The sequence below is a fragment of the Podarcis bocagei genome (assembly GCF_964188305.1).
Source record: "Podarcis bocagei genome assembly, chromosome: 4".
NCBI lineage: Eukaryota > Metazoa > Chordata > Lepidosauria > Squamata > Lacertidae > Podarcis > Podarcis bocagei.
Window position 1 is genome coordinate 83,780,022 of NC_138128.1, and position 25,420 is coordinate 83,805,441.

The 25,420-nt window shown below is 43.7% G+C and overlaps 1 protein-coding gene across 5 annotated transcripts in view; it reads left to right on the forward strand.

Annotated features, from left to right (window-relative positions):
* The window catches only part of RASGEF1A (RasGEF domain family member 1A), a 224,136-nt gene that overhangs the window by 185,257 nt on the left and 13,459 nt on the right, over positions 1–25,420 (forward strand). For all 5 annotated transcript variants that reach the window (XM_081191332.1, XM_081191329.1, XM_081191331.1 and 2 more), the window contains exons 3-7: positions 11,872–12,000; positions 17,613–17,750; positions 21,969–22,190; positions 22,959–23,033; positions 25,295–25,387. In XM_081191332.1, the coding sequence (XP_081047458.1) occupies positions 11,872–12,000; positions 17,613–17,750; positions 21,969–22,190; positions 22,959–23,033; positions 25,295–25,387 (657 nt within the window). The remainder of the gene's footprint in view (positions 1–11,871; positions 12,001–17,612; positions 17,751–21,968; positions 22,191–22,958; positions 23,034–25,294; positions 25,388–25,420) is intronic.

A 25,420-nucleotide genomic window follows, 5' to 3' on the forward strand; every position in this document is an offset into this window, starting at 1 on the left:
TTAGAGGAAATTCATGAAAATAAATATAAATAGCAAAACAAATGCAGATTGCTGCATCCAGTGTTTTAAAAATGCACTTTCTGAGTATACACCTTCGTAAATTCCTTAAGACAGCGTACCGATTTCCAGACCTCAGGGAAATAATTTGATCGTGCCATTTCAACAATGAGGGGCTTATCTCCCACAAAAATTAAATGAATAAATTTTCATCTGAGGTGTGTTAGAAAGTATCCACCCTTAAACTGGGATGACATTTGGCAGTGGCTTAAGCCTCTTGGTTTGCATACTGCTGTGATTGTTGAGTATTTAAGTACAGTCATAAATTGATTTCCAAATGCCTTGTGACTTGAACGTTTTGGCTCCCAAACACCGCAAACTCAGAAGTGAATGTTCCAGTATGTGAACTTTTTTCCGAAGCCGAATGTCTGCCGTGGCTTCCGTGGCTTTTGATTGAGTGCGAGAAGCTCCTGCAGCCAATCGGAAGCCGCACCTTGGGTTTTCAAATGTTTTCGGAAGTTGAACAAACTTCCAGAACTGATTCCATTCGAGAACCAAGGTGTGACTATACATGCTTGCTAAAAGTGGGACAAAATGAAATGGCAAGTAGCATGAGTATTGTTATATCTCAGAGGCCCCTGCATCATCACCTTTTAAAACAATCTCTTTATATTCCCCTCCTCCTGCTCCCACAGTCAAATCTGCCAATTCATGTACCTCTTGAAGGAGGAGAATGTCTGACATACTCAAATTTAGTCACACGATAAAAAGTTATTGAGTCCTGCCAGCCTATTAAACCAGTTATGCTGACCTGTAATTGCATTGCACCTAGTAGACAGGCAGTTCCCATGTACGTGTAAACCCTGGAAGGTTGCTTCTAAATAGCTTGCTCTATTCTTTCCTGGCCTTTTAAATGCATACAGCACAACATGCATGTTTGATCTTTCCTTTATGATGCTTGGGGGGCATATTTATCCTTCTATGTATCTATGAATTAGGGGCAAATTCTGAAGGTTGAAGGATTCCAAATACTAACACCAGCTTAAAAACAAACAAACCAAAAACTTGTCACATTTAAATTGGGACCAGCTTGAAACTGCATTTGTCTCCTGCTCCTGGCACTAACCAGCCCTCCCCTGCTGATTTCCCCTTTTTCCAAACAAAAAGTAATAGTTATTTTGGGGAAGAGAAGGGATAACCAGATGTGTGGTCTGTCCTTAGCTGGAAATTATGCCCTCCCACCCGAGTATATGTAGGAGTTTTCTATGCCTCCTGAATTGAATCAAGAGACAGAGAAAAGCATAATCACTGTGGTCTTTGGCTATCATTTTCTGCCAAGGACTGTGAGATTTGCAGTTTTGTCTTTCAAATCAATTCAAGAAGAAGAGGGAATTGCACAATCTGCAACAAGAAAATACAATATTCCAATAGTGGCCCATAAATTACATGATCCTTGCCTTTTGGTGCCATTATCCAGGTTATACCCAAGATTGGTGTGCCATTCTTGCCCCATTTCATAGAATCATGGAGTTAGAAATGACACTGAGGATCATCTAGCCCAGTCCCCTGCAATGCGAGAATAGGCAGCTGTCGCTTACGGGGATCGAACCTGCAACCTTGGCATTATTAGCACCACACTCTAACCAAGGGAACTATGCAGCTGTCTCCTTACACTACTGACATAATTAACAATGGAAAGAAAAGTTGTTTTTATGCAGTCTTTGCGCAGATTAAATTCTGGGGCCATGTTAGCACACTGTTATAATGACCAGCTACTTCCTCACCATTCCCAAGCAGAAATTGTCCCACACCCATGTCTCCAACTGGATACAAATTCCAGAAAGGCACAAAAAGATCACTTGGAGCATAACAAGTTTTTCCCCCATCTTCTTCTGGCCACGCTGGAGGGTAACAGGAAAACTACAAGGGTGGTTTGGGGGGGGGGGAGAGAGAAGAGGTACACACAGTTCCATAGAGGATTCTGTGCATACAGGACTTCATTTGCCTAGTACCCAGGAAAATATGCGTACTCGCAAGACTTCAGCTTTCTGGAGGTTAGGAATGGAATGTCCTTAGCTGCAACCCTTGATGCCCATTGCAAGCAAACATTTCAGAAAAATATTCAGACAAAACATTCTGGATAGAACAGAATGAGCTGAAGGGGAAAATATTTTTCTTCTTCTTCCTTAGAAGTTATCACTGCATTCTTGGTCCTTAAGTAACAGTTACTATTTTAGTCTTCCCTTTTACGTGTTCTCTTCCTGTTCTCCTCCACCCCTCCTTCAATTAAGCGTGTCTCTTAGCAACAAGTTTAGGAGCTATAGGAATCCACTTCGACCTTTTCAGTTTCAAGGCCCCAATCCTTCTTTTGTATCATCTTAAATTGGGCCAAGGGTTCATGGGGTTTTCCCCTTCTCCCAAATTCTCCCCAGCTGCTGGAAACTAAATGGGGTGTAATTTTCAACCCCAAAGATTCCACAGCCTCATTTTGTTTGCACAACCATGGTGGCACAGAAAAAATATCATGATAGTTGCATGTGGCCTCCATGCATGTTGGGGCTGCATCTGAATAGTCCCTTAGGGGAGTGGCTGGTGCTACCATCTAGCATTAACTGGGTCCTGTGTCTAAAAGTTGGAACATTTGTCCGGCATCTGCCCAGGATGATGTTTTGGTTGACACTGATAGTTGTCAGTGGTTGGTGAATGTTTGGAATGGTCTCATCTGTGTAAAACTCCACACACATAGAAAACAAGCCTTTTTGGTGGGGCAGGTTGGGGAAGTTGAGCTATCTCTCTGACTTTCAGCATTTCTGCATGCATGCATGGGTTTTTTGCTTTTCATACAAGACAACAATTCTGCCTTACAGCCTGGGACCTGCAACCTTTGTAAAGCCTCAACTAGCGTGCTTCAACACTGTTGCTATATTTGGGTGGGATTCAGGTTACACTATTAATGTTGACTTGGGGCTCCTATGCAACAAACCTCTGTCCCCACCCCACTCCAACGATTGGATTTTGATGATAAGGAAAGTGGCAAGAAGCACTGGAAAGTTGGAATAAGATTTGCTTTGCTTAACCTCTTCACAAACAAATCAGAATGAATGCTCCATAAACAGCCAACGTCTAACATGACTGCAAACCTTGTGCAAACAAATCAGGATGAATGCTCAATAATGAACAGGTCATCTGGATCCAACTTTCATTTCAGTCCTCCTCTTTCTAGAAGTCTATGAATCTATTTAAAAAGGAAACTGCTTCTTGAGGCAACATAAGCAGTTTTGAGCGGGGGCAGGGGGGACTTTCAGCTGCAAATTCACTTGCAAACTCGATCGCTTCCCTCATTTTTTCCCATCCTAAGAATCAAATCAGTGTAGGTTGTTTTTAGAAGAGAACCCAACTTGTTTTTCAGCTCTCACCCTTTCTAAGTTCATACATCATTACTCAAGAGCTGGTTCGAGTCTGTCCTTTTTAAGGAAAGCACACACAGAGGAATGCAGTACGTTAAGTGTTCTCTTGCTGTAATATGCATTTTGCAGTGTTTTAAAAAAATGACATTCAAATTACATTAATCACAGGCCACTAAAATAAGCTCATCAGCTGCTTCCCTCCAACTCACTGTGTGCAGACTTCCATCCAGAACAAATTGTTCACTCCTGAACCACTCTCACAAAAATGGAGTTGGCAGTAGGGCTGGGCACACACGCCTCCATTCTGAAATGGATCTGGTCCCCAAACCAATTGTGGGATGGGGGAGAAAGCCCTAATGTTTTGTTAAAGTTTTAAACCCTAACCAAAAGGGGGCAAGGGAGAAAGGAGGCACTTTGTCTGCCTCCTCTCCCTCCGACCTCACTGCAGGCTGTTGGGATGTTGTTTGCCAGCACATTCCCTGCAGGGAACATACTGGTGAAGGAGACCCCCGCAGCCAGCAGGACTGAGCCCTCTGCCCACTGGGATTTAACCAAATCTGGTCACATTCCTAGTTTGCAGTGTCCACTCTAGGCTTGGCTGATGTATCAATACATCACCCTGGACCAGTATGAGGGCCAGAGCACGATGGCTGCTTCACCCGGTGGTATTTCGTGGGTGAAGCATCTGCCACTCTTGAGTACCTCTTCTCCTATAAACACATTTTAACAAGGGTGTGGGGGGAGGTCTTTGGGATCAGGGCTTCTGTTGGGTGCAGACTGGGGGATTCAGATGCTGGTTTGGGCTCCCAGTTGCCTAACCCCCCTGTAAAGGAATACTGGATTATCTAAGGGCAAAGTACCCTCCCACACCCTTATTACCCACACTTCCAGCATGTCTGCGTGGAGCGTTGGCATAATGAGTGATAGTGTATTTGAGGCCACCTCACTGTAGACATTTAAAAGCCGTTACCGGGATTGCAAGTGGGCTGATTTTCTTATTTTACAGGGGTTTGGTACAGAACGTCTCAAATTACCTTCCCAGACACTGTTGCCTGCCTACACATGGCAGTATATGAGATTGGGGTCAGGTAGGCACAGGTTTGGACGCACTCCCACATGAATGCAATCAAAGATGTTGTGAAAGCTAGACCCACCCACCCCTCAGTGTCTTAAACGGTTTCCCTGGTTTCCTTTTAACATATGGAAACCTATTCAAAACGTTAGGGACGCTGCGTGTGCCAACCTTTTCAGAGAAGTGTCTCTCTCCAGACTGTGTGTGGGAGGGCTCAGCTGTAAAGTATTCCCCGCATAAAAGCCTCTCTGCACATTGGAAGTTAAGACATTAAGGAAAAGACATTGAATTTTGGGGTGCTTTCCAGGCATTGCTCCCTACCAAGCATTCTGAGCAGGCGCAACTCCAGGAACAGATTGCACCCAATTTATATTTGGTATAATTGACTTTCTTACAAAGGAGCTCAGTGCGGAATTTCTGCTTCACAACAACAGTGCCAGGAAGGTTTCGCTAAGAGATATTGGACTTGCCCCTTCATAGCCAAATGGGAATTTGAACCTGAGTTTCTTGTATCTAACCCAACATTCTAGCTCATAAACTTGTGACTATTTGCATGGAGGCTGCCCCCCCCCCCCCGCAGAAGTGTTTAGTCCTGGTTTTCCCCAGGTATTTCCCCATCTTCTGAACACTGGGGAAATGCCACATAGGCCTCTGTAGCTTCTTGTTTTGCAAACCTTTTGTCCACGAGAAACAAAACACGTTGGTCTCAAATGCAGAACCACTCCCAGAGACAGTGAAACCTCTGGCCTACACAAACAGTAATTGAGGCTGAAAAATTGTTACTAGACTAGACTTGTGCTATTTTAGACTGCATGTGATAATAAGGGACGGAGTATGTTTGAATGGTTTCTCCCACAACACACATACACAAACACTGCACGTTAGACACTAACCTGTAGAAGCAAAGGTTAGGTTAGAATCATTCTCCCAGACGTGCAAGATCTCTTGCGGCATTATGAAGAAAACAGTGCAAACATATGGCAGGAGAGCAGCAGGTGGAAGTATATTAGAACAGCGTAAACGCTTTGACCATTTTTCTCACCTACCAACTTGTGGAAGGTAACTCTCTGCAAGAAGGAGTCTTTTATATCAACGGAGGCCCCCTGCATTTCTGAAAATGGAATATTCCTTCCAAACCTAGTAATATGGGTTGTGTTTGTTTGGGATTTATGTCTTCTGAATGTACAGTGTAAAAAATAAATTAAAAACCCACACACAATTTGATCTTTCTCGGCAAGCAAGATAGCTAATAATATAAACAAATTTTTTAAATGTAAAGGTATTAAAATATTTTCATGATTCCCTAGTGAACCTCGGAGTCTGATGCCTTTAGACAACCTTCTTGATTGTGATAAATGGAGAAATTGGTGGCCCTGTCTGTATTGACAGCCTTTGTTATTCATGGCTCCCATCCCACAGCATTTGAAAAGCCAGCATTCGGACTGGAGTTATCTCAGCTTTAGACAGCAATTTCCTGCTTTATGCAGACTGTTCAGAATAGAGTCCCAAACTAGACTTAGTGCAGGGGACTGAATTATAACATGCTGTCCTCAGAAGAATGTGGCCTAGCTTGTTGGAAGAAGGGTCACTGACAGGGCAGAGCTGCTTACATGTCAGATTCTTTGCACTGACACATGTAGCAAAAACTTCTGCATGACATACGCCAATACCACTGTTACCGGTTTTCTCCAGTAGAGTGAGGGGGGAATTTATTCAGTTTTCCAAGATAAACCTCTTTCAGTTCTTCCTAACTTCAAGAGTTGGAATGGAGGCAGCACAAAGCAGCAGGCAAGTGGCACACTACCATGAAGGACTATACCACACCTGTCCATTTTCCCTTTCATTCCCTCCAACATTTGACAGATGGAAACGAGGAACAGTCTTGCAGCACCCTTATTTGCAGATCAAGGAAGAGCCTAAGGCTCTTTTCCCCCACTCAGATTTTGCCGAAGACTTTCCATCACAATGTTGCATCCATTAACTCCACAGCAGCCTGCCTGTTTTGCTCTGGCTTCAGACTCAGGGTATAATAATAATAATAATAATTTATTGTTTATACCCCGCCCATCTGGCTGAGTTTCCCAGCCACTCTGTAGCTGACCAACTACAACAATTTCCTCTTAAAAACAAACAAACGTGAGAATGTTTAATCGCTCAGCGAAACTGGTTGTGCTCATTGCATAATAGCAGCAAGAGGAAAGATGTTGATCTTTCAGTATCATAATATGTTGGTTTGGAGACAGGAGATGGGAGTGGAAATAACTGTGGCCCATGTATGTGTGGTTGCAAACATGTGCTCTAGAATCAAAATGCATCTGCCCAAGCTCTTCCCAGGGCCACCTCAGGGTTTCAAGGGCAAAACATGGCAGATATAAACAGCCTCGTGATCGTTTGTTGCTGTTTTTGGAGAAGCAGCCTTGGAAGCTGCAGTTGTGAGCTGAAGAGGGGGCAGCTTAACCTTTCCTGCTCAAAACCCACAGCAAGTTGTTGTCTTGCTCCCAGGGGAAAATATATGGAGTCCCCACATCTTTTCCTCTGCAGAAAGTTAAACAGTCCAGGGAGGTTATTTCTAAGCAACCAGCAGCAGGAGGGGAAAGGATTAAGTACTCCCGCCCCAGCCTTTCCTCTGCTCACACAGCTGCTCTTCAGTTTTGCGTTAAAAGTCAGCAAACTGCTCACAATATTCTTGTGAAATACTCAGTTTGGGTTTAAGTTGCAGGTGCCCAGGAGCAGGGTGGGAGACAGAGAGATGAAAGGCAAGGAACTCCAGTCAACATATATGTACGCGATAAGCACCCCCAGCAGCTCTCTCAAAGGCAATTGCGGACTGTGGGTTGGTTCCAGACTGTTAGTTGAACCTAGGCCTCACTGGGACAGATTAGACAAGATGCGAGTCCCATTGGTTTCAGTGGGAACTAAGTTTGACCAACTTAGCGTGCGTTCCAACCCAATGTTTTACCAATGACAACAATAACACAGATACCATCTCTGATAAATGCTCGTTGGAATTCTGTGCCATCACAGAGAAAGTAAATCTACTCCATACAAGAGAAACAGGGAACCTCTGGCCCTCTTGTTGCTGGACTTTTAACTGCCTCCATCTCTGGCCACTCTGGCTGGGGTGATGGAGTCCAGCAACTTTGTTGCAGAGAAGATGGAACATGAACTCAACATGGGCGTGCTATCTTCAAGTTCATGTTCTGTAATGTTTGCTTCAATTTGCATTGTGTCCTGACATCATTACAATGTGTGTGTTTTTGTCCCACCAAGCAGTTATATAAAGTGAGGTGGGGGGGAAGGCTCATTGTAATGTCAGGGTAGGTGTTCACTTGAACTGGAAGCTTGGGGGACACAATTCAAACTGCAGGGCCACCTTCTTTGTCTATTACATCCAGTTCTGCACTTAGTACAGCTTGCTGGCAAAGGAAGGAGAACAGGGGAACAGGAAAATATGTGTAGCGTTTATCACTTGCAAACACACAACTGTACCCTCTTGTCGTGTCACTGTCAGCTGAGTCAATAATTTGTCACAGCAAACTTGGCTATCTTTGTGTGAGCAGACAGATTGGAGAATGAGTCTTTTTTCCTGCTTTGGTCAAAGGTTTTTGACTTATCAGAACTTGAAACTGTGCATTAAATAACAAGAATGAATTGATAGCCTTCCACCAAAGAAACAGATGTCAGCTGCTACCCCCCCCCCAAGAAAAAGATACCAAACTTGCTTAGCAAACTTAGCTCCATTTTACAGGTGGTTCTCAAATATCAGCAAAGGAAATCAATGACATTTCTTTATTATTATTATTTATATCATAAGATCTCCGGACGATTCACAGAATAAAATACAGGATAAAAACAAGTAAATAAGTGAAAACAAAACAGCAAGACAATAACTCCCCCTTCCCACAGACACATTTAAATGGCTGTAGAATATTAATCAGCCAAAGGCCTAGTTGAAGGGGAACATTTTTGCCTGGCACCTAAAATATATATAATGAAGGAGCCAGGTGAACCTCCCTGGGGAGAGCATTCCACAAATGGGGAGCCATTACAGAGAAGGCCCATTCTCATGTTGCCACCCTCCAGACTACACGTGGAAGGGCCTCAGATGATGGAGGCAGAGTATTGCCGTCCTGAGCCATCACTTCAAACATAAAATTAAGATTTCCAAATAGTATAGAAACATCCCCCCCCCCACACACACACAAGAAGAAGAGAAGAAGAAGAGTTTGGATTTGATATCCCGCCTTTCACTCCCTTTAAGGAGTCTCAAAGCGGCTAACATTCTCCTTTCCCTTCCTCCCCCACAACAAACACTCTGTGAGGTGAGTGGGGCTGAGAGACTTCACAGAAGTGTGACTGGCCCAAGGTCACCCAGCAGCTGCATGTGGAGGAGCGGAGACTCGAACCTGGTTTTCCAGATTACGAGACTACCGCTCTTAACCACTACACCACACTGGCTCTCAGCAACAAGTCAGCAACAAGCATCAGAAAACAGCAATGACTGTAGCGAAGAACTTGAGATATAGATGTTCCTAAGGAGCAATCACGTGAGCTGAAATACACATGTGAGACAGGCAACAGCCCACACTTACCCTCTCTAAATGGCAGAATCCCACACAGAAGTGGGAACATCTGCAGAGAACATTTAGAGAAGCAAGATGGTGTGATTATATCCCATACCACTTCTGCTTCCACTTGGGAACAGTTGTGGGTTCCTGGCCACATAGAAGCTGCAAGGGCATATATAAACTAGGCCTAAATCAAGGGGGTGGGGAACTACACCAGTCAGTTGTTTTTTTAAGGTTAAAGTCATAACATAACTGGACATAGGTCGTTTGTCTCCCAAACTAAACAGGAATTCTGAACATCATGAAACCCAGTGCACATAGCCTTCTCCAACCTCATATTAATGTTCTATCAGTCATGCTTCCTTCATGCTCCACTCCCTTCTACTGTGATGAGTTCCAGACCTCTGAACATATGTTGCCCCAGCTATTGATAATTCATCTGTCCTCAAGCGAGTTTAAGATCTTAGTAATTCTTCCATAGATCATAAGTTCTGCATTAACATGATGGATTCACTCAACTAGGCATTAAAATGTAATGTATGATGGGGTTTTCTATAAAAATAAATGGTCATATATTTTGCAAATGTTAGCTGCTCATCTCTGGCAATAAGATGGAGAGAGGGGAAGAGAAGCATTATATTCTGTTCTGCAGATTTAAGGAGATTCATCTACTTCTGTTCTAGTACTCAGCTGCTGTTAAAAGAGGTGGGAGAAAATACACTATGTGACTGGTACACAGCATGTGGGCTGATACATAAAATATGTAGGATTTTCAAAGGGAACATTTCAACATTACCTTAACTATCTTCAAAGGCTGTGGCCTAATCACAAATGCAGCCACTACCCAAATAGTTGGCTTGACCACCGTAGCCTTGAAGGAAAAAAAACAAAAAACCCTACAGGATTTATTTGCGTATTATCAGACCCATGCACATTGTCTCTAGTGATTTAATTGACAGGTAGGGCACTTCCAAATGGCTGCTGTTTTTAGGTGGTATTCAGTAGCATACTGGCACATTCAGGTTGCACAGTTAAAGCTCGTATGGAGATTTTGTGTGACAAAACTGCTTTCCACAAGATTGGACTTTTTGCAATAAGGAGAATGATGGAGAAATAAATATTGGAAAGTGTGGGATAAAACTTGCTTGATGCGAAGTCATCTAACCTCTTCACAAACAAATCAGGATGAATTCTGAATAAGCAAGTCATCTGCAAGGGGTCTTAGATAAGGTTGCTATATTTAAAAAGGTGAAAATCCGGAGACAAAAGTTGTTGAGCTTTCAGCTACTTCACTGCCCGGATGTATGGCAACCCTACCTTAGATATTACCTCTCAAACAAGAAGATGAGGTGATGCTGAGGCAAGGCAGTTAGGCATGATCTACTGCCTGCCACACTATGTATTTTCATGCATATTTTTCTTGGACAGCTAGGATTTTCCCACTGCAGTCCAAAGGCAAAAATATGAAAACAGAAACTTCTTGCATACAATAATTATATTAAAGTCTTTGCACAATAAATTCAGTTATCTTCTGCTTTCTGGCATTACAACAACTTTGAGAGAATGAATCACAGGCAGTAAAAATAAAATTTCCCTTGGTGGTCTTGTGGCTTTGACCATAGGACAAGCAGGGAGAGAGAGAAATCCTCATTCACTGACAAATGGAGAGTCAAGGGAAGCATAGAGGATGAGGGGTCTGGAGAATGGAGAGTATTTGACCTTGTCAAGCAATGGTACTGGTACACAGTGCTAGGCAATTTGGTAGAGATTGTTCACGAATTATACATGTCTACTGTACTGTTGGCAAGCTGTGCTATGTACCGGTATGTTGTCTGTACGATAAAATGTTCAGATTAAACTCAGAGTTGAGGGTGTATGCCAGATCTTTCCAGCCTAAGTCTGCAATTCTAAACCCATTTATAAACCCCATTGAATTCAATTGGACTTCTGAGTAGACCAGGTTAAACTGCATTGGTATTAACTACATGGGAAGTTACTTGGGGGGGGGGAGGGATTACTCTGGGAATCCTATGCCTGCTTAGAATTAAGTTCCATTGATTCTTAACATTTTCACAAAGATTCCAGGAACAAAGATCCATATTCCTCTTAGAAGGAAGTCCATACTCCTTACTCTAACTCTGTGCAGACTAAGAGGGAACTGTAAACACATATTGTTACACAGAACAAAGACTGCAACTCTAAACTAGTTTTGTCTTACTTACATCAAGCTTGGTTCACACATGCATGGTTACTATGTGATGGCTGACACATGTAAGGGCTTGCATGTGGAAGTGGAGTGATCTAACACTACAGACAGAAGCAGAAAATTATTTACATTTGCAGGCCTCCTCAGGCGTTAAAAATGTGTACAATGAACACATACAGAAGGGGCCAATCATGCAAGAGGGTCTAATGAAACACACAGGTTATGGCAGTGCCACTACTATTGTGCAGTCATTGTACCTGCTTTGAACACCTTGTAGTTGTTATTATCATCATCATCATCATTTATTATATCGCCTTTTGCCCAGACCAGGACTCAAATCTTACATGGCCTGCAAACCAAGAAAAATCATACCATCTGTAGAAAAATGTAGTTATCTGCGTATGTAAATACGTGGTGCAGGCCTTACTTCCAAGTAAACTGTGGTTAAGATCTGCTGGTATGAATTTCTGAGAACATATGTTAGTATGAAACTCAAAAGCTTAGTCTATTTTGGCTGGTGGTTGTCAAAATGATACCAGTTATCTAATGATTAGATTCTAACCCTGAGAAGAAGACATTCACATTCCTTTTTTTATTCTTTTCCTTGCCTTCCCAACACAGAGGACATATATCTTTACCTTCCTACTGAGTTCCAGAGTCTTCATTCACCCCCATGAACTCCTAGCTAAAGTGGGGCAAATCTGCCTTAAACAGAAGCAGCAACTGGAGACTGGAGTCGACGCAGACAAGGTATGTGGGATACAAAGCTTCTCACTGGTTTAGATGCAATGTATTTTTTTTCTTCTTCTCTCCCTGAAATCTCTACATCCTCTTGTCAAACAGGTTCTTCCAACTAACAGATACAATCTCCTAGTCACCAGCTGTACCCTTTTGCTAAACTATTCATTTTTGCACGTGCTGTATATACTCAGTAATACGAACTTTACTGCCAGTTGTACTTACTGGAACTGGCACAGTGTTATTGCTGTGGGTAGGAAAACAGAATCTCATAGCTGTTTTCGTGCGCTGAGCAACCGCGTTGGCTGTTTTGCACAGCAATGCTGCCAGGGTAATTGCATTTACATCGTGATAAGCACGGCTGTGTAAGCCTTCCTTGAAACAAACACCTGTAAATTTCACCTTAGCAGCCATTACTGAACGTACCTAGGCATCATCTGAGTCAAATGTTAAAACAAACAAAACAATATCTGTGTGAGACTTTACAGAGACAGCCTCACGTGCAAGATGCCTACGATTGCAGCATTCTCAGGCAATAGATTCTGGGCGTGCTAATGCTACATGTGTAGGAAACACACTGCAATTTATACCTAGCAACAGCCATTAATTTATCTTATGTCAGACTGTTGCTAAAGATCAGGAGTGGGACCTGTTAGAAAAATGGACAGGGGGTTGGGAGAATTGGATAGCTCAGTCAGTAGAGCATGAGACTCTTAATCTCAGGCTCGTGGGTTCGAGCCCCACATTGGGCAGAATATTCCCGTATTGCAGTGGATTAGACTACACGAACCTTCGTGGTCCCTTCCAACTCTACAATTCTCTGATTCTATGAACTAGCATTGATTCTACCTATTATAACTCCCGGTTCCACTTACCATTCACTGTCCTGCCTCGCCCCTCACCAAGCCCATTGGGCACCACTGTCCCTAAACAAATAAGTTGCTTTAACAAGCCTAGCATACATATACATTGGGACTGATCCTCATTAAACCATGTATAATGAATCAGACCCTTGCTTTCTCCATGCTTCTGGGCATCCCCACCAGAGGGGAATGGCTAAGGATAGAAGAGTGATGCACTGGAGTCCTATCTCCTCTGTCCTTTCAAAAGCTTGCAAATATTTATTTTCAGGACAGTATTTGAAGTCTTTCTTGTGTCACACTGTCATATTCCAGAGACATTAACTCTTACATAGTAAGAGGAAATGGTTATGTATCAAGATTCTGGTTTCCTCTTCTCAAATGTTGGAGGAGACGGCATTGTTTATTGCGTCTGTTGAGCTTTCTTCAGCAGAACAGTTCTTGTTTTAATTTTGTCCGTGATCTGCTAAGGAATCGTGAGTTCTGAAAAGTCATAGTGCTGCCAGTCAAAGCTTACTACTGTGCAAAATAGATGAAACACACAGAGCTCTGATGCACTGTGATAAGGTACCTGTATAAACAAACTATTAAATCAAATACCAGTTGGGTGGCGTGTGAGCAGAAACCCTGGCAAGAAGCCAGGCTTTGTGGTTATGTGCTTATACTTATCATTCCTTTATTAATGACATCACCAGCCACTAGCAAAATCTCACAGAAAATGTTCCAAGACACAAGCTGACAGATTAAACACAAACTTTAGCCCTGCTCAGATCCACTTGGGAGGCTTTTGCTGCTTTATTTGACAAGGGAGAGGGTCTCGGTGTTTTAAAATACCACGTTTTCATAAATATGTCAGAGGGCTGTTAACCCTGCCAAAAAGTAGCAAGTTAACTTTATAAGGCTATATAATAGGGACAAGGGGGGGAAATCAGATATTGCCCTCCTTAGGGAACTGCCAGAATGTAATTTGTAGCTAGAATCCAGAAAATTGCTGAAAAGGTAGAACTATTTAGGACCTGCATGCATGATAGCTATCAACACTGCCCCCCACCAGTAAATCAAAGGAGTGCTGTTTCATTTCTTTAAGTTTTCCACTGCCAAAATTTTCCACTGGATATGTGTCAAAAATGGTATTATTATTATTATTATTATTATTATTATTATTACCCACTCTCTTCTCTTTGAACAGCTCAGTTTGATTTATTGCAGTGTTTCTCGAACTTGGGTCTCCAGCTGTTTATAAACTACAATTCCCATCATCACTGACCACTGTGGTCCTGCTGGCTAGGGATGACAGGAGTTCTAGTCCAAAAACTAACAAGCATCTCAACTGGAGGTGGGGTGGACTAATACTTTCCCAGAAGAACTAATTGCCTAAAATGGGGGGAGGGGAGCCTGTGACCTTTTAGATCCCATCTACAGCTGCCATCACCCCTGGCCATTATGGGCCCTGCTGGTTGGAGATGATGGGAGATGAGAGTCCAGCAATGTCTGGAAGTCCACATGTTCCCCTACCCTAAACGCTTTACTGTATCTTGAATTTCTCCACCCTGTTTGTGGAGAGAGGAATTGGGGGAACCATTTTGCCAGATTTCTTTCAGGAGGAGTTCTCCAACTGTTCTTGCGGGTGTGGCTCATCATTAGCACAGCTTCTTTGTCTCTTCCCCCTGAATATTTTTTGTTGCTGATGCTGCAGATGCTGCAACTGTGCTGGCAGCTTGGCCATCAATTTGCATCCCACCCAAAGCCCAGCGCAGCTCGAGGGTGGTTGGAGGGGGAAATGGTGGTCACCATGATAGATGGCAGAGAATTCTGCAAAATGGATTGGGGGTTCTTCTTAGAAAAAATGTGTATTCTGAGAAATTTTGGCTCAGTTCTAGTTTTTGTTCAATCCTCAAGTGCACAGTAATCAAGCACAGTGAAATTAAAGGATATATATTCACATGTGAACCTGGTCTTTGGAATCTTAGAAGTTAGGCAGGGAGGGTGATTGGCCATTATCCTGCTACCAACCCTTCAGAGACTGCTGCTTAAGTCCTCTGTTTCTCCTTCCACACATCACTCTTTCCTTGTTAACCTTGGACACAAATGTTAAAACACAGAGTCTAGCCCAGGAACTGCCAGTATCCATTTTCTGCCCTAGACGCTGCATCTGCTGGGTGGTAGAACCGTTGTTCTTTGCAGTTCTTAAACGACCCTTTTCTAGAATTCCTATGTAATCTGTTTAGACATTAATATCGCAAGCAAGTGGCTGAGTCTCCAGCAGATTGTCTTTGGTGAGTTGTTAAGAATCAATAAAGAGCTGCTGGGTTATTTTTCTTAAAACAAAGAACACAAAAAAACAAAGCCTGAAATACTGGAGCCTAAGGATCACTTTCTTTATGTTAAGCAATCGCAATGCATTTTCTTCTTTCTCCGAAAAGGGAACCTGTCTGCTTGACATCCCCTAGAGCTCTGTAAATTCCCAGGCAAGGGTGGAAATCATGGAAGGAATAACCCTTCCCTTGCTTGCTTGAAGTGGCTGTGGGTGGGGAGAAACTTGAAGCAACTGGCTGGAATGACAAACAAAGGAAATGGTTGCTCCCCCAAACTTTGCTGAGAGCATTACAGTATTTCTGCTCCTTCTCACAGCAAAACTTAAATCATTTTCTCTCGCTGAGAACTTTAATTAAATGTCATTAGCTAATAAACCCAAGCACAGTGAAGAAAAGGTACAACAACAGAGCTATTAGGAGAAATGAATAAGATGCCCTGTGACCAAGGAGTATTTAGGAAGTCCCCACCCTCCAAAGCCTGGATGAAGCTCAAATGACTCAGTAATGAAGGAAATCTAAATTTCCATCTCCCTCCAAAAAAGGCTGCATTGGAATTTGCTGATACTAGACTCCAACCAATATGTAATGAAACTAGAAGAATGATCTTGCCTCGTGACACCTGATTACAACGTAGAAAGATGTGCATGTTCCTTGTACAGTGGTACCTCAGGTTAAATACGCTTCAGGTTACATACGCTTCAGGTTACAGACTCCGCTAACCCAGAAATAGTGCTTCAGGTTAAGAACTTTGTTTCAGGATGAGAACAGAAATCGTGCTCCAGCAGCGTGGCGGCAGCAGGAGGCCCCATTAGCTAAAGTGGTGCTTCAGGTTAAGAACAGTTTCAGGTTAAGAACGGACCTCTGGAATGAATTAAGTACTTAATCCGAGGTACCACTGTATAGTAAATGCACTGGATTTTGGGAAGTGCTGGAAATGACACTTGGTCCAATTCAAGGTGCCCAATGGCCATTTGCTGCAGGAATCACCACCTATCTTAAATATTTACATTGGATTTAGGAACGAGTTAGACCATTGGTCTATGCGGCTCAGTAACTGGCAGCAGCACTCCAAGGTCTTAGGCAGAAGTCTTTCATAAGCCCTACCTGGAGATACCAGGTTGAACCCAAGATCTTTTACATGTCACAAATATGTTCTGCCACTGACCTAGGTCCCTTCCCACTTTGCAAGCTTGTTCAAAGGGCTGGTTTTGATTTTCAGAACCCCAAAAGCCCTGGGCCCTCAGTATCTGAAGGAGCACGTCAGCACTTTATTCCTTCATGTTCATTATGATTGAGAGCCAGTGTGGTGTAGTGGTTAAGAGTGGTAGTCTCGTAATCTGGGGAACCGGGTTCACGTCTCCGCTCCTCCACATGCAGCTGCTGGGTGGCCTTGGGCCAGTCACACTTCTTTGAAGTCTCTCAGCCCCACTCACCTCACAGAGTGTTTGTTGTGGGGGAGGAAGGGAAAGGAGAATGTTAGCCGCTTTGAGACTCCTTAAAGGGAGTGAAAGGCGGGATATCAAATCCAAACTCTTCTTCTCTTCTATGATATTCAGAAGCAGCTCTGCTTAGGGCAATCTTTGCAAACCTGGAGTCCTTTCTCGTTGTAACTCTCCCTGAGAAACCCACCTGGCAAAACCTTCTTTTGTTTTTTGTTTTTGTTTTTAAAAGCAAACAGCTTTTGAGCTGCCAGAGAAGACAGTGCCTTTCCTTCACCCTGCCTTCTTGTCTGTGTGTGTTTGTGGGGCGGTTTACTATGCATTTTAAATATCAGGCATCAAATTGGCATGAAACCACATTTATTTTTATGTTGATATTTTGTAAGCTGCTATGAGGACTTGCAGCGCTGCGGGACGCATAAATAAATGCCACAATCCAGTCACAGTTAAAAGCGCTTTCGCTTCCTGTTGTTTTTAACAAGGAAGCTAAGCGTACGCTTAAATCAACGTGCTTAACTTTGACTGGCTAATGTCTAAAACAAAATAAACCCAAGGGATGCATTGTCTGTATGGAAGAAGCTGGAGACAGAGCTTTCTGACAAAATGTGCTTTAAAGCCGTAGAGCAAGCTGCTAAAACTTTGCATCAAAGGTATCCCTTAATTTTTCCTTTCTTTTATGGCTGTTGTGTATGCACTTGAGACAGCTGAAAGAACCAAACTGCACCCCCCCAACACACACCACACTGATGCAAAGCCTCGAGGATGCTGAGCTAAGCATTAGACACACCTGCTCTCTCTTTTTAATGCTCTCTATTGGAAGAAAGACAGAAAGGGATTTGTAAGACCAGCTGAGACTTTAGCCTAACACAACTTATTTTTCCTTTTGTTTTCATATGCCACTGTTAATGATTCAAAGATCTGGCACTTGGGGTGCCATCTGGTTACCCAGAAGTCACCGTCAAGGAAAGTCTCCTTGGCTCATTGATTAACCACTCTGCATTCTTTCCTAGGCAAAGCTTAAGTCCTTTGCTGCCAAGATCATTCAGCTCCTGAAAGAATGGACTGAAACCTTCCCCTATGACTTCCAGGATGAAAAATCTATGAAAGAGCTGAAGGAAATTGCTCACAGGATCACACAGTGCGATGAGGTAAGGGGAGGAACACACACACATGCAGGTGGAACAGATACCACTACCACCCGTCCCAACCTATAATTTGTCTTGACAGGTTGCAAATATTTGCTACATGCGTTGAGGCACCACAACTGCTGACCATGACTTGCCTAAATGGTATTAACAAGAGCAGAGGAGTTGGCCCTTTCTGCCTTTTCAGGGACCTCTTACTCCTCAAATTTTATGTACAACTGACCACACCACCACTACTGAGTAACTCACGGTACTTGCTACCATTGCAACCCCCATATGGGACCGGTCTTAATGTAATCCTAGCAATGAGAGAGCCCAAACCACCATATATGTGTTTCACTTGCTCCCCCTAATCTCAAGTGGTGAAGACAAGAGCCCAGAAAGGCCACTGGGGTTGGGGGAGAGGGAGGTATCAATTGGTATGGGGCGGTGGGGGCGGCCCGCCCCACATGTCATTCCAGGGGGGTAACAAAAAAAACCCAGTAGATCGTTGCCGCACCAGTTGGCGCCCCGGGTGGATCACCGTCACGCCAATCAGCCCCTGGGTGGATTTCCGCCGTGCCATTGGGCCCCCCTGGGCGAATCAACCCACCCCCGGTTGCACGGCATATGCGCCTCTCCGGGTGCCTGAGCGACTAGCTCCGCCACTACTTAGGGAGGCCCTGAGGTTTGCAGAAGAGCAAAATGTTGTGTTTTTTTAAATTAAAACAAAAACAGGTCTAAGTGGGTAGCCCTCTGCTACATCAGAAAATACAGCTAAATGAAAACTGAGTGCCCTCAGTGGCCAGGGACAATAAGAATCAATTGGAATAGAAAAACAACAGTTGGAAGAGAGTGGAATGTCATGTCTAGAAGGAACGGCTGCCTAGAACCCTGAACAGAAGCACTCCTTCTAGGGAGGGAGGGTACACTGCAACATTTTCTTGCAGGCTCCACTTGTGTGGCATACTATTGGATAGTGCTTGGATGTTCACCATATTCCTGTAAGGCAACTGGCCTATTATTTTTTCTTACTGCTGGTGTGATGTCAACATATTCCTTTAGAATTTCCATATCTCACTGTAAAATTGGAAAGGGCTTCTCAGGTAGGTTGGCGGCCATCTGTCACGGATGCTTTAGCTGAGTTTCCTGCCTTGCAGAGGGTTGGACTAGATGACCCTTGGGGTCCCTTCCAACTCTACAGTTCTGATTCTATATGAATTGTCTGTGCATCAAGGCACAGCCTACCAAGTGGTGCCAAGGTACAAAATTCACACATGGCCTTGTGATTAAAAACTGCCCATTGTACCTTATTTTATGTTGATAAATCAAATACATTCTGAAAGCACACAGGTAGGAGGGGATAAAAGGCTCTAACTAGATCCTTACAGCATAATCCTAAAGTTGTTTACTCCAAAGTCTAGCTGAGTTCAGTGGTATTTGCTTCCTGAGTCTATGTCTGGTTAGGCATGTTGCCTAAGTACTATAAAGGGTAGAGCGAGAAGAATGCTGTCTTTTTGAAATGACTGTTCCAAATATATATTTGAGATTGGCCCCGGAGGTTTAAGAGTGACAGGCATGTGTCTGTTTAAAATGTTAATGGCCAAAAAGACTAGAGTGGTGCAACAGCTTTGGCAGCAATGCATGATGATTGGAGGTGATGCTTTGATATTAAAGGTGTTGTCAAGAGTAGCATGACAAGTTTCAGGATGTGAGCAATGTTGTTTACCTGCATTTTATTAAGCTGTCACAACCTGAAGGCAAGAGGAAATGATTAAGGCTATGTGCTGGGTTTTTAAACGGTGTGCGCAAAAACACTCGTACAATCTTACACTAAAGGAAAACAATTATATTTTGTTTTATGTTCAGTTTTCATTAACTGGGTCATTTTTAAAATTGGAGGAAACACTCCTGTCTCCTCCTTGTCTCCCATTCATCAGCGAGGCTATACCTGAATCAAGAATAATAAGTTGTAAAAATTATTCATCTTGGTTAAGGCCTCTGCTTCTCAGGCTGTAAAACATGCCTACAAACATCCAACAAGATCAACAATAGCATGCGAGCCAATAAAATGGGGACAGGGAGAGTTGTGTATATGTGTTTGCATACCTATGCAAAAGAACAATAAACTGCTATAAGGCCACCTGCTTATGATGTACAATTTCTGTACATGTCTACTCAAAAGTAAGCCCTACTGGCTTCAGTGTGATTTACACTCAGGTAAATGTACCTAAGGGACGCGGGTGGCGCTGTGGGTTAAACCACAGAGCCTAGGATTTGCCGGTTCAAATCCCCGCGATGGGGTGAGCTCCCTTTGCTCGGTCCCTGCTCCTGCCAACCTAGCAGTTCGAAAGCATGTCAAAGTGCAAGTAGATAAATAGGTACCACTCTGGCGGGAAGGTAAATGGCGTTTCCATGCACCGTTCTGGTTCGCCAGAAGCGGCTTAGTCATGCTGGCCACATGACCCGGAAGCTGTACGCCGGCTCCCTCGGCCAATAAAGCGAGATGAGCACCGCAACCCCAGAGTCGGCCACGACTGGGCCTAATGGTCAGGGGTCCCTTTACCTTTACCTTTAAGTGTACCTAGGCTATCAGCCTGATCTAGACATATGTCTTTTCAATTGAGAGCCATGTGCAATCCTTCACATTTAAGTGGTAATAATGTGGGAACATCAAATTACCATTTGAAAAATCAGATCTTGCTGATCTGAAGATTGCATACTCACTCTTGTCAATATGTCCCCAAAATGCAATATCTGAAGTATCTGTGGAAACAAAGGGGAGGTTGGTGCATGCCAGAGGTGCCAAGCTCTGCCCGACTTTGGGGAGGAGGCCCTTTGCGTGTGCATGACATCACACATGTGACACTCTGCGAGGAGGCCCAGTGAGATTAACCTCTGCTGTAGGTTTAGGCTAGCCAAGGTAACTCTCTCAGCCAATGTTTCTGATGTCTAGGGCATCCTAGGGACATGGTTCTACTTGCCAGACTTTTTTGCTTATATTCATATGCTGTGGTAACATAGCAGTCAGGTAACAGCCATAAAATAAACATGCTGACATTGGCAATGTCGCTTGCCGTGGAGACTCAAGGATGACACAGACAGGCTGCTTTTGCTGCCTGAGTAAGCAAAGATGCAAGACATACCAAGGATTTCAGACATGAGCAGGGCCCAAGTGTATTGCGTAGGCAGTTCTTTAAAGTCTCGGTGCAGTAAGGAATACTAAAGGAAGATCAAGCAGCCTACATGCCTATGCAAGCAGGAGGACAACATTTATCAAGGTTCATGGCCATGTGCTTGAGGTCACAATTGAGCAACAAGCCAAATTAACACAGACGTCAGCAAGGAGAGTTTATGCAGACTCAGTCAGTTGTGGCAACGTTGTCCCTGCTTATATATGTAACTAGAGCTTGTTTCTAAGGTGAGAGGTTATTGTTCCTCTTCCGAAGGACTTTAGCAAGGCTATACATTACACAGATAACATGGAAAGCAGCCTGAATATTCTTGACTAGATGCCTCTATCAAGGAAAGGTGGAGCATCTTAATATACTCACTTTCCCTCATATTCTCCTGCATTCCTGATGTTGCAGCTGATGTTGAACTGTGCTTTGGGCTAAGAGTCACTGAGCTGGCTCTTTCCTTGATTGTTAGCTCCCATGTGATTTGAAACAAAACCGTCCAACTGTTAACTGAACTAGAATCATAGAGTTGTATAGTTAGAATCCTGAGGCTCATGTAGTCCAACTCCTTGCAGTGCAGGAATATGCAGCTGTCCCATGTAGGGATCAAACCTGCAACCTTGGCATTATCAGCACCACACTCTACCCAACTGAGCTATCCTAGGCTAACTAATTGCTGGCTGGCTGGCTGGCGGCTGGCTGGCTGCCTAAGACTATAAACTGTAAGCTGTTCTAGTAGTTCTATATGACTAGAATGGATTGGCAGTTGTAGCTTCCATTCAGGGGCATTGTTGACTCAAGTCATTTAAGTACTTAGCATCCTCCCTGTTTTGGCTGGTATCTCAAATCACCTGGCAATCCTACACAAATCGGAATGATGATACAATTCATCTGCAAAAAGCTCTCCAATCCTCCTGAGGGCTTATTCAGCACATGAACTGACTTGATACTGAATTCTAGTATCCCAGTCAGAAATCTTTCCAGCGTAATTCTGATTAACAAAGAGGCAATCTAGAATTTCCTCAGCCAGGAATAATTAACAACAGTCTGTTTTATTGATTAGGAAAATGGAACTGTGAAGAAGATCATCAGCCAGATGACGCAGAATCTACTGATGACTCTTGCGGCACGCAATCAGTACCAGGAGATCAGAGAGAAGTTCCGCCAACCCGTGACTGACAAAGGCACAATCCTTAAAACAAAGCCTCAGTCGTCACAGAAGGACATACTGAGTGTTTGCTGTGACCCACTTGTCCTTGCGCAGCAACTCACACACATTGAGCTGGTGAGTTCCTTTATCTTCCATCTACTTGAAGGTTAGCAGGGCCAGGGCAAGCTGTTCTCCAGCCGAGCTCTGAGTTACAGCTTGAAGGTGTGAGAAAAGTGGCTTCTAGATATAAGAGAGACCGAAGGAAGAAGGGAGCCTGGCAGTTACAGAGACAATGAACTCACTTGAGCTGGAGAGAGAAAAGACCACTTGCGACTGATCACTTTCTCACTCCTGCAACCTTTTTTAGGAGATTCATTGCATTATCAAACTCTTGTTCCTGACTTGGAATATCTCAAGGGGGGAAAGGGAGGGGGAAGAGGAGTCACAGTCAACGTCAGAAGCTCACTGTCTTCTAAATCGTTCTAATGAGTACTTCAGCCACTCAACCCATCCATACATGCTACCAGGACTGATTTCAAATGTCATCTCAGAGCAAGGCTAACACACCCAGAGACTAGGAGAGACCAATGAAAGCAGAAATCTTTCCCAAGGACCACCTCTCTTAAAGATCCAACCACATATCTGCATTACTGTCCCCTGGTTCCCTGACCTGGAGTAAGGGATGCCAAATATTAACCTGGAAGCTCTGCTGCTGAATATGCAGCTGTGAAACCACCTGCCCCACTACATCAATGGTTATTTTGCCCACCCATCACTCCTCTCTGCTGTGCTGGGCAGCTAGTATCTGATCTGGCCCGATAGGGCTGGCTGGCTGTCACAGCTCTCTGTTCCTCATATGTGTGCTTGCAAAATTGACAGCCTTTGCTATCTTGCTGTATCTAGGAGAGGGTGAGCAACATTTACCCCGAGGACCTCATGCAAATAGTCAGCCACGTGGACTCCCTGGATAATCACAAGGTGTGTACAAAGTGTGAACGCAGTGGCAATTTGAAACAGGGCTACAGGTAACATTGTGTGCATGGCTTATACAGGTGTTTAAAATTAAAGGCAAACTTATCTTGTTTCTGTAACAGTTTATGTGCTATAATTCCCCCCAAAGAATCTTGAGCATTTTAGCTTGGTAAGGGCATGGTATGGGTTAGGATTAAGATCCTTGGCCAGAAATCACTAGGCTACTATCTTCCACCCAGAACTACAGTTTCCAGGATTTCCTCAAGAAAGAGGATGACTGTTACACCAGACTAAATCCATAGCGCAGGCCACCCCTTGCCAAGCAGGTGCCCTCTAGATACTTTGGACCGCAACTCCCATCAGTCACAGTCCTGTGGTGACTGGAGCTGATGGGAGTTTTGGTACACAACAACTGGTGTAGACATTGCATCAATAGCTGCCCAATCTGCCACATTTAAGCTGACACCCAGTTCCTATGGCACATACCAAGTTTTTGTAACCCGTGAATCGAATGTAAAGAAATAGGAAAATTATCACCCGCAGTATTTAGCTAGTTTCTTGAACTGTCAAACAACCAAGCTGCACTTGGATATGGAAGAATCAAGAAAGGATAGCCAATGTGGTGCCATTCAGATGTTGCTGAACTCTCTACTCCGAGCAAGGTTGGTAAATAGTCAGGGATTATGAGAGCTGAAGTCCAATATCATCTGTAAGGACCATATGGCTAGCTCTGCTCTAATAGGACAGCTCCTGTTAAATAAGCTGACTGCACTGATTTCTTCGCTAGCTGAGGCTTTCAGTACATTTTAATATATTGTGCATACATATAGCATGAGGCCTTCTTTTCTGTTCATGCTTTATGAGGCTTAAGCATTGAGGATAAACAAACAAAAAAATATTGCTGGATAAGACAATAGCCCTTCTCGCTGCCCCCATCCCCTTTGTCTCTTAGGTGCCCTGTGGATTTTATTCAAGTAGGAGGGAGAGAGATCCCTATTTGTGAGCTGCCACCTACACAGCTGGGAGAACATGTAAAGAGCACCTTATGTAGCAGTTCTTTTCTGCAAGTTAGCAATTATGGAATTCAGAGGTCAAGGAAGTCTGCAGGGATATTGCACAAGACTGGGATCTGTCTAGACACAACAACAAGAAAAGATTAAATATCATAATTCACACCAGTACTTATTATTTTGAGCCTCTTTCCTTAAAGTCCCTAGGTAGCAAAGTGTCATATGTTGTTTTGTTTTTTTCCAACCTTCCTTCAAGGTTAAAAGCAATTTGAAGTTTCTCAGTTACATACAGTGAGTTGAGTACGCCCACCTTAGCTATTGTTCCCTACTAGCATATAATGTTACTGAACATGCAGTCATCTCTTAAATATGACAAAATGGGTTTGGACAGTGTGTATTTTCCCCCTGCTTGTCATTCCTAAACACTTATTGAAGACAATATGCAAATCCTTACTATTTTCGCAAACACCTCAGGAGGAAAAGCATGAGAAATATACACCCCTTTCTCTCTGAATGCTCTAAGTGGTTTCCCAGACAGCTGTCCTGACCAAAAATTCAGAATGATATAAAAGAGAACCAAAATTCTTATTTCTAATGGTGCACTTTTAGCCAAAACAATTGGCCATATTTGGGGAGTTCCCCTCCCACAATTATAATTGTGCAAGGGAGGAAACAACAGGGCCTCACCCCTTCCTTAGGGGGTGTTGTCAGTGCCCAGACTGGGCATCTCACACTTGTACAGTTTGGCTGCCCACTTGTGGAAGGTTCTCCCCAGGGAGTCTTGCCTGGCACCCTCATTACATATCCAACACTTACAGCAGTCCCATCCCCTGAAGAAGTTACCCTTGCAATATGTGAGAGGTGCACAGATCAGGTGACAAGGAAGTGACATAGGAGGCAGAGCCAGAGACTTCAGCCCTGCTCCCCGACCTCACATAGGCTGTAATCCTGTGAGGTGATGGGGAATTGCCCGTGTGGGGCACTTGATTGCTGGAAATGTCTCAAACGGGGAATACTTTTGCATCTGACAGAACTCAGGACATAACATTTCCCCAATAATAGAGGGCACTGATCTAGTAAGGAGGATACCACATGGGATGGGGGAGTTCATTTGCCCCATGTCGCCATTGAATCGCAACCTGGAGAGTGTGACTGTCTTTGAAGCATGCAAGTGTGGAGATGCATGGGTGTCACTGGAAACAACCATTTTTTTGCAAGCGCTTTGTACAGGCATAATTTACAACCTTTCTTTTGCAGTGCCGAGGTGACGTTACTAAGACTTACACTCTGGAGGCGTACGACAACTGGTTTAATTGCCTCAGCATGTTGGTGGCGACGGAGATTTGTAAGGCAAGTACTGACAAGGAAAATGTGCCAGCTACT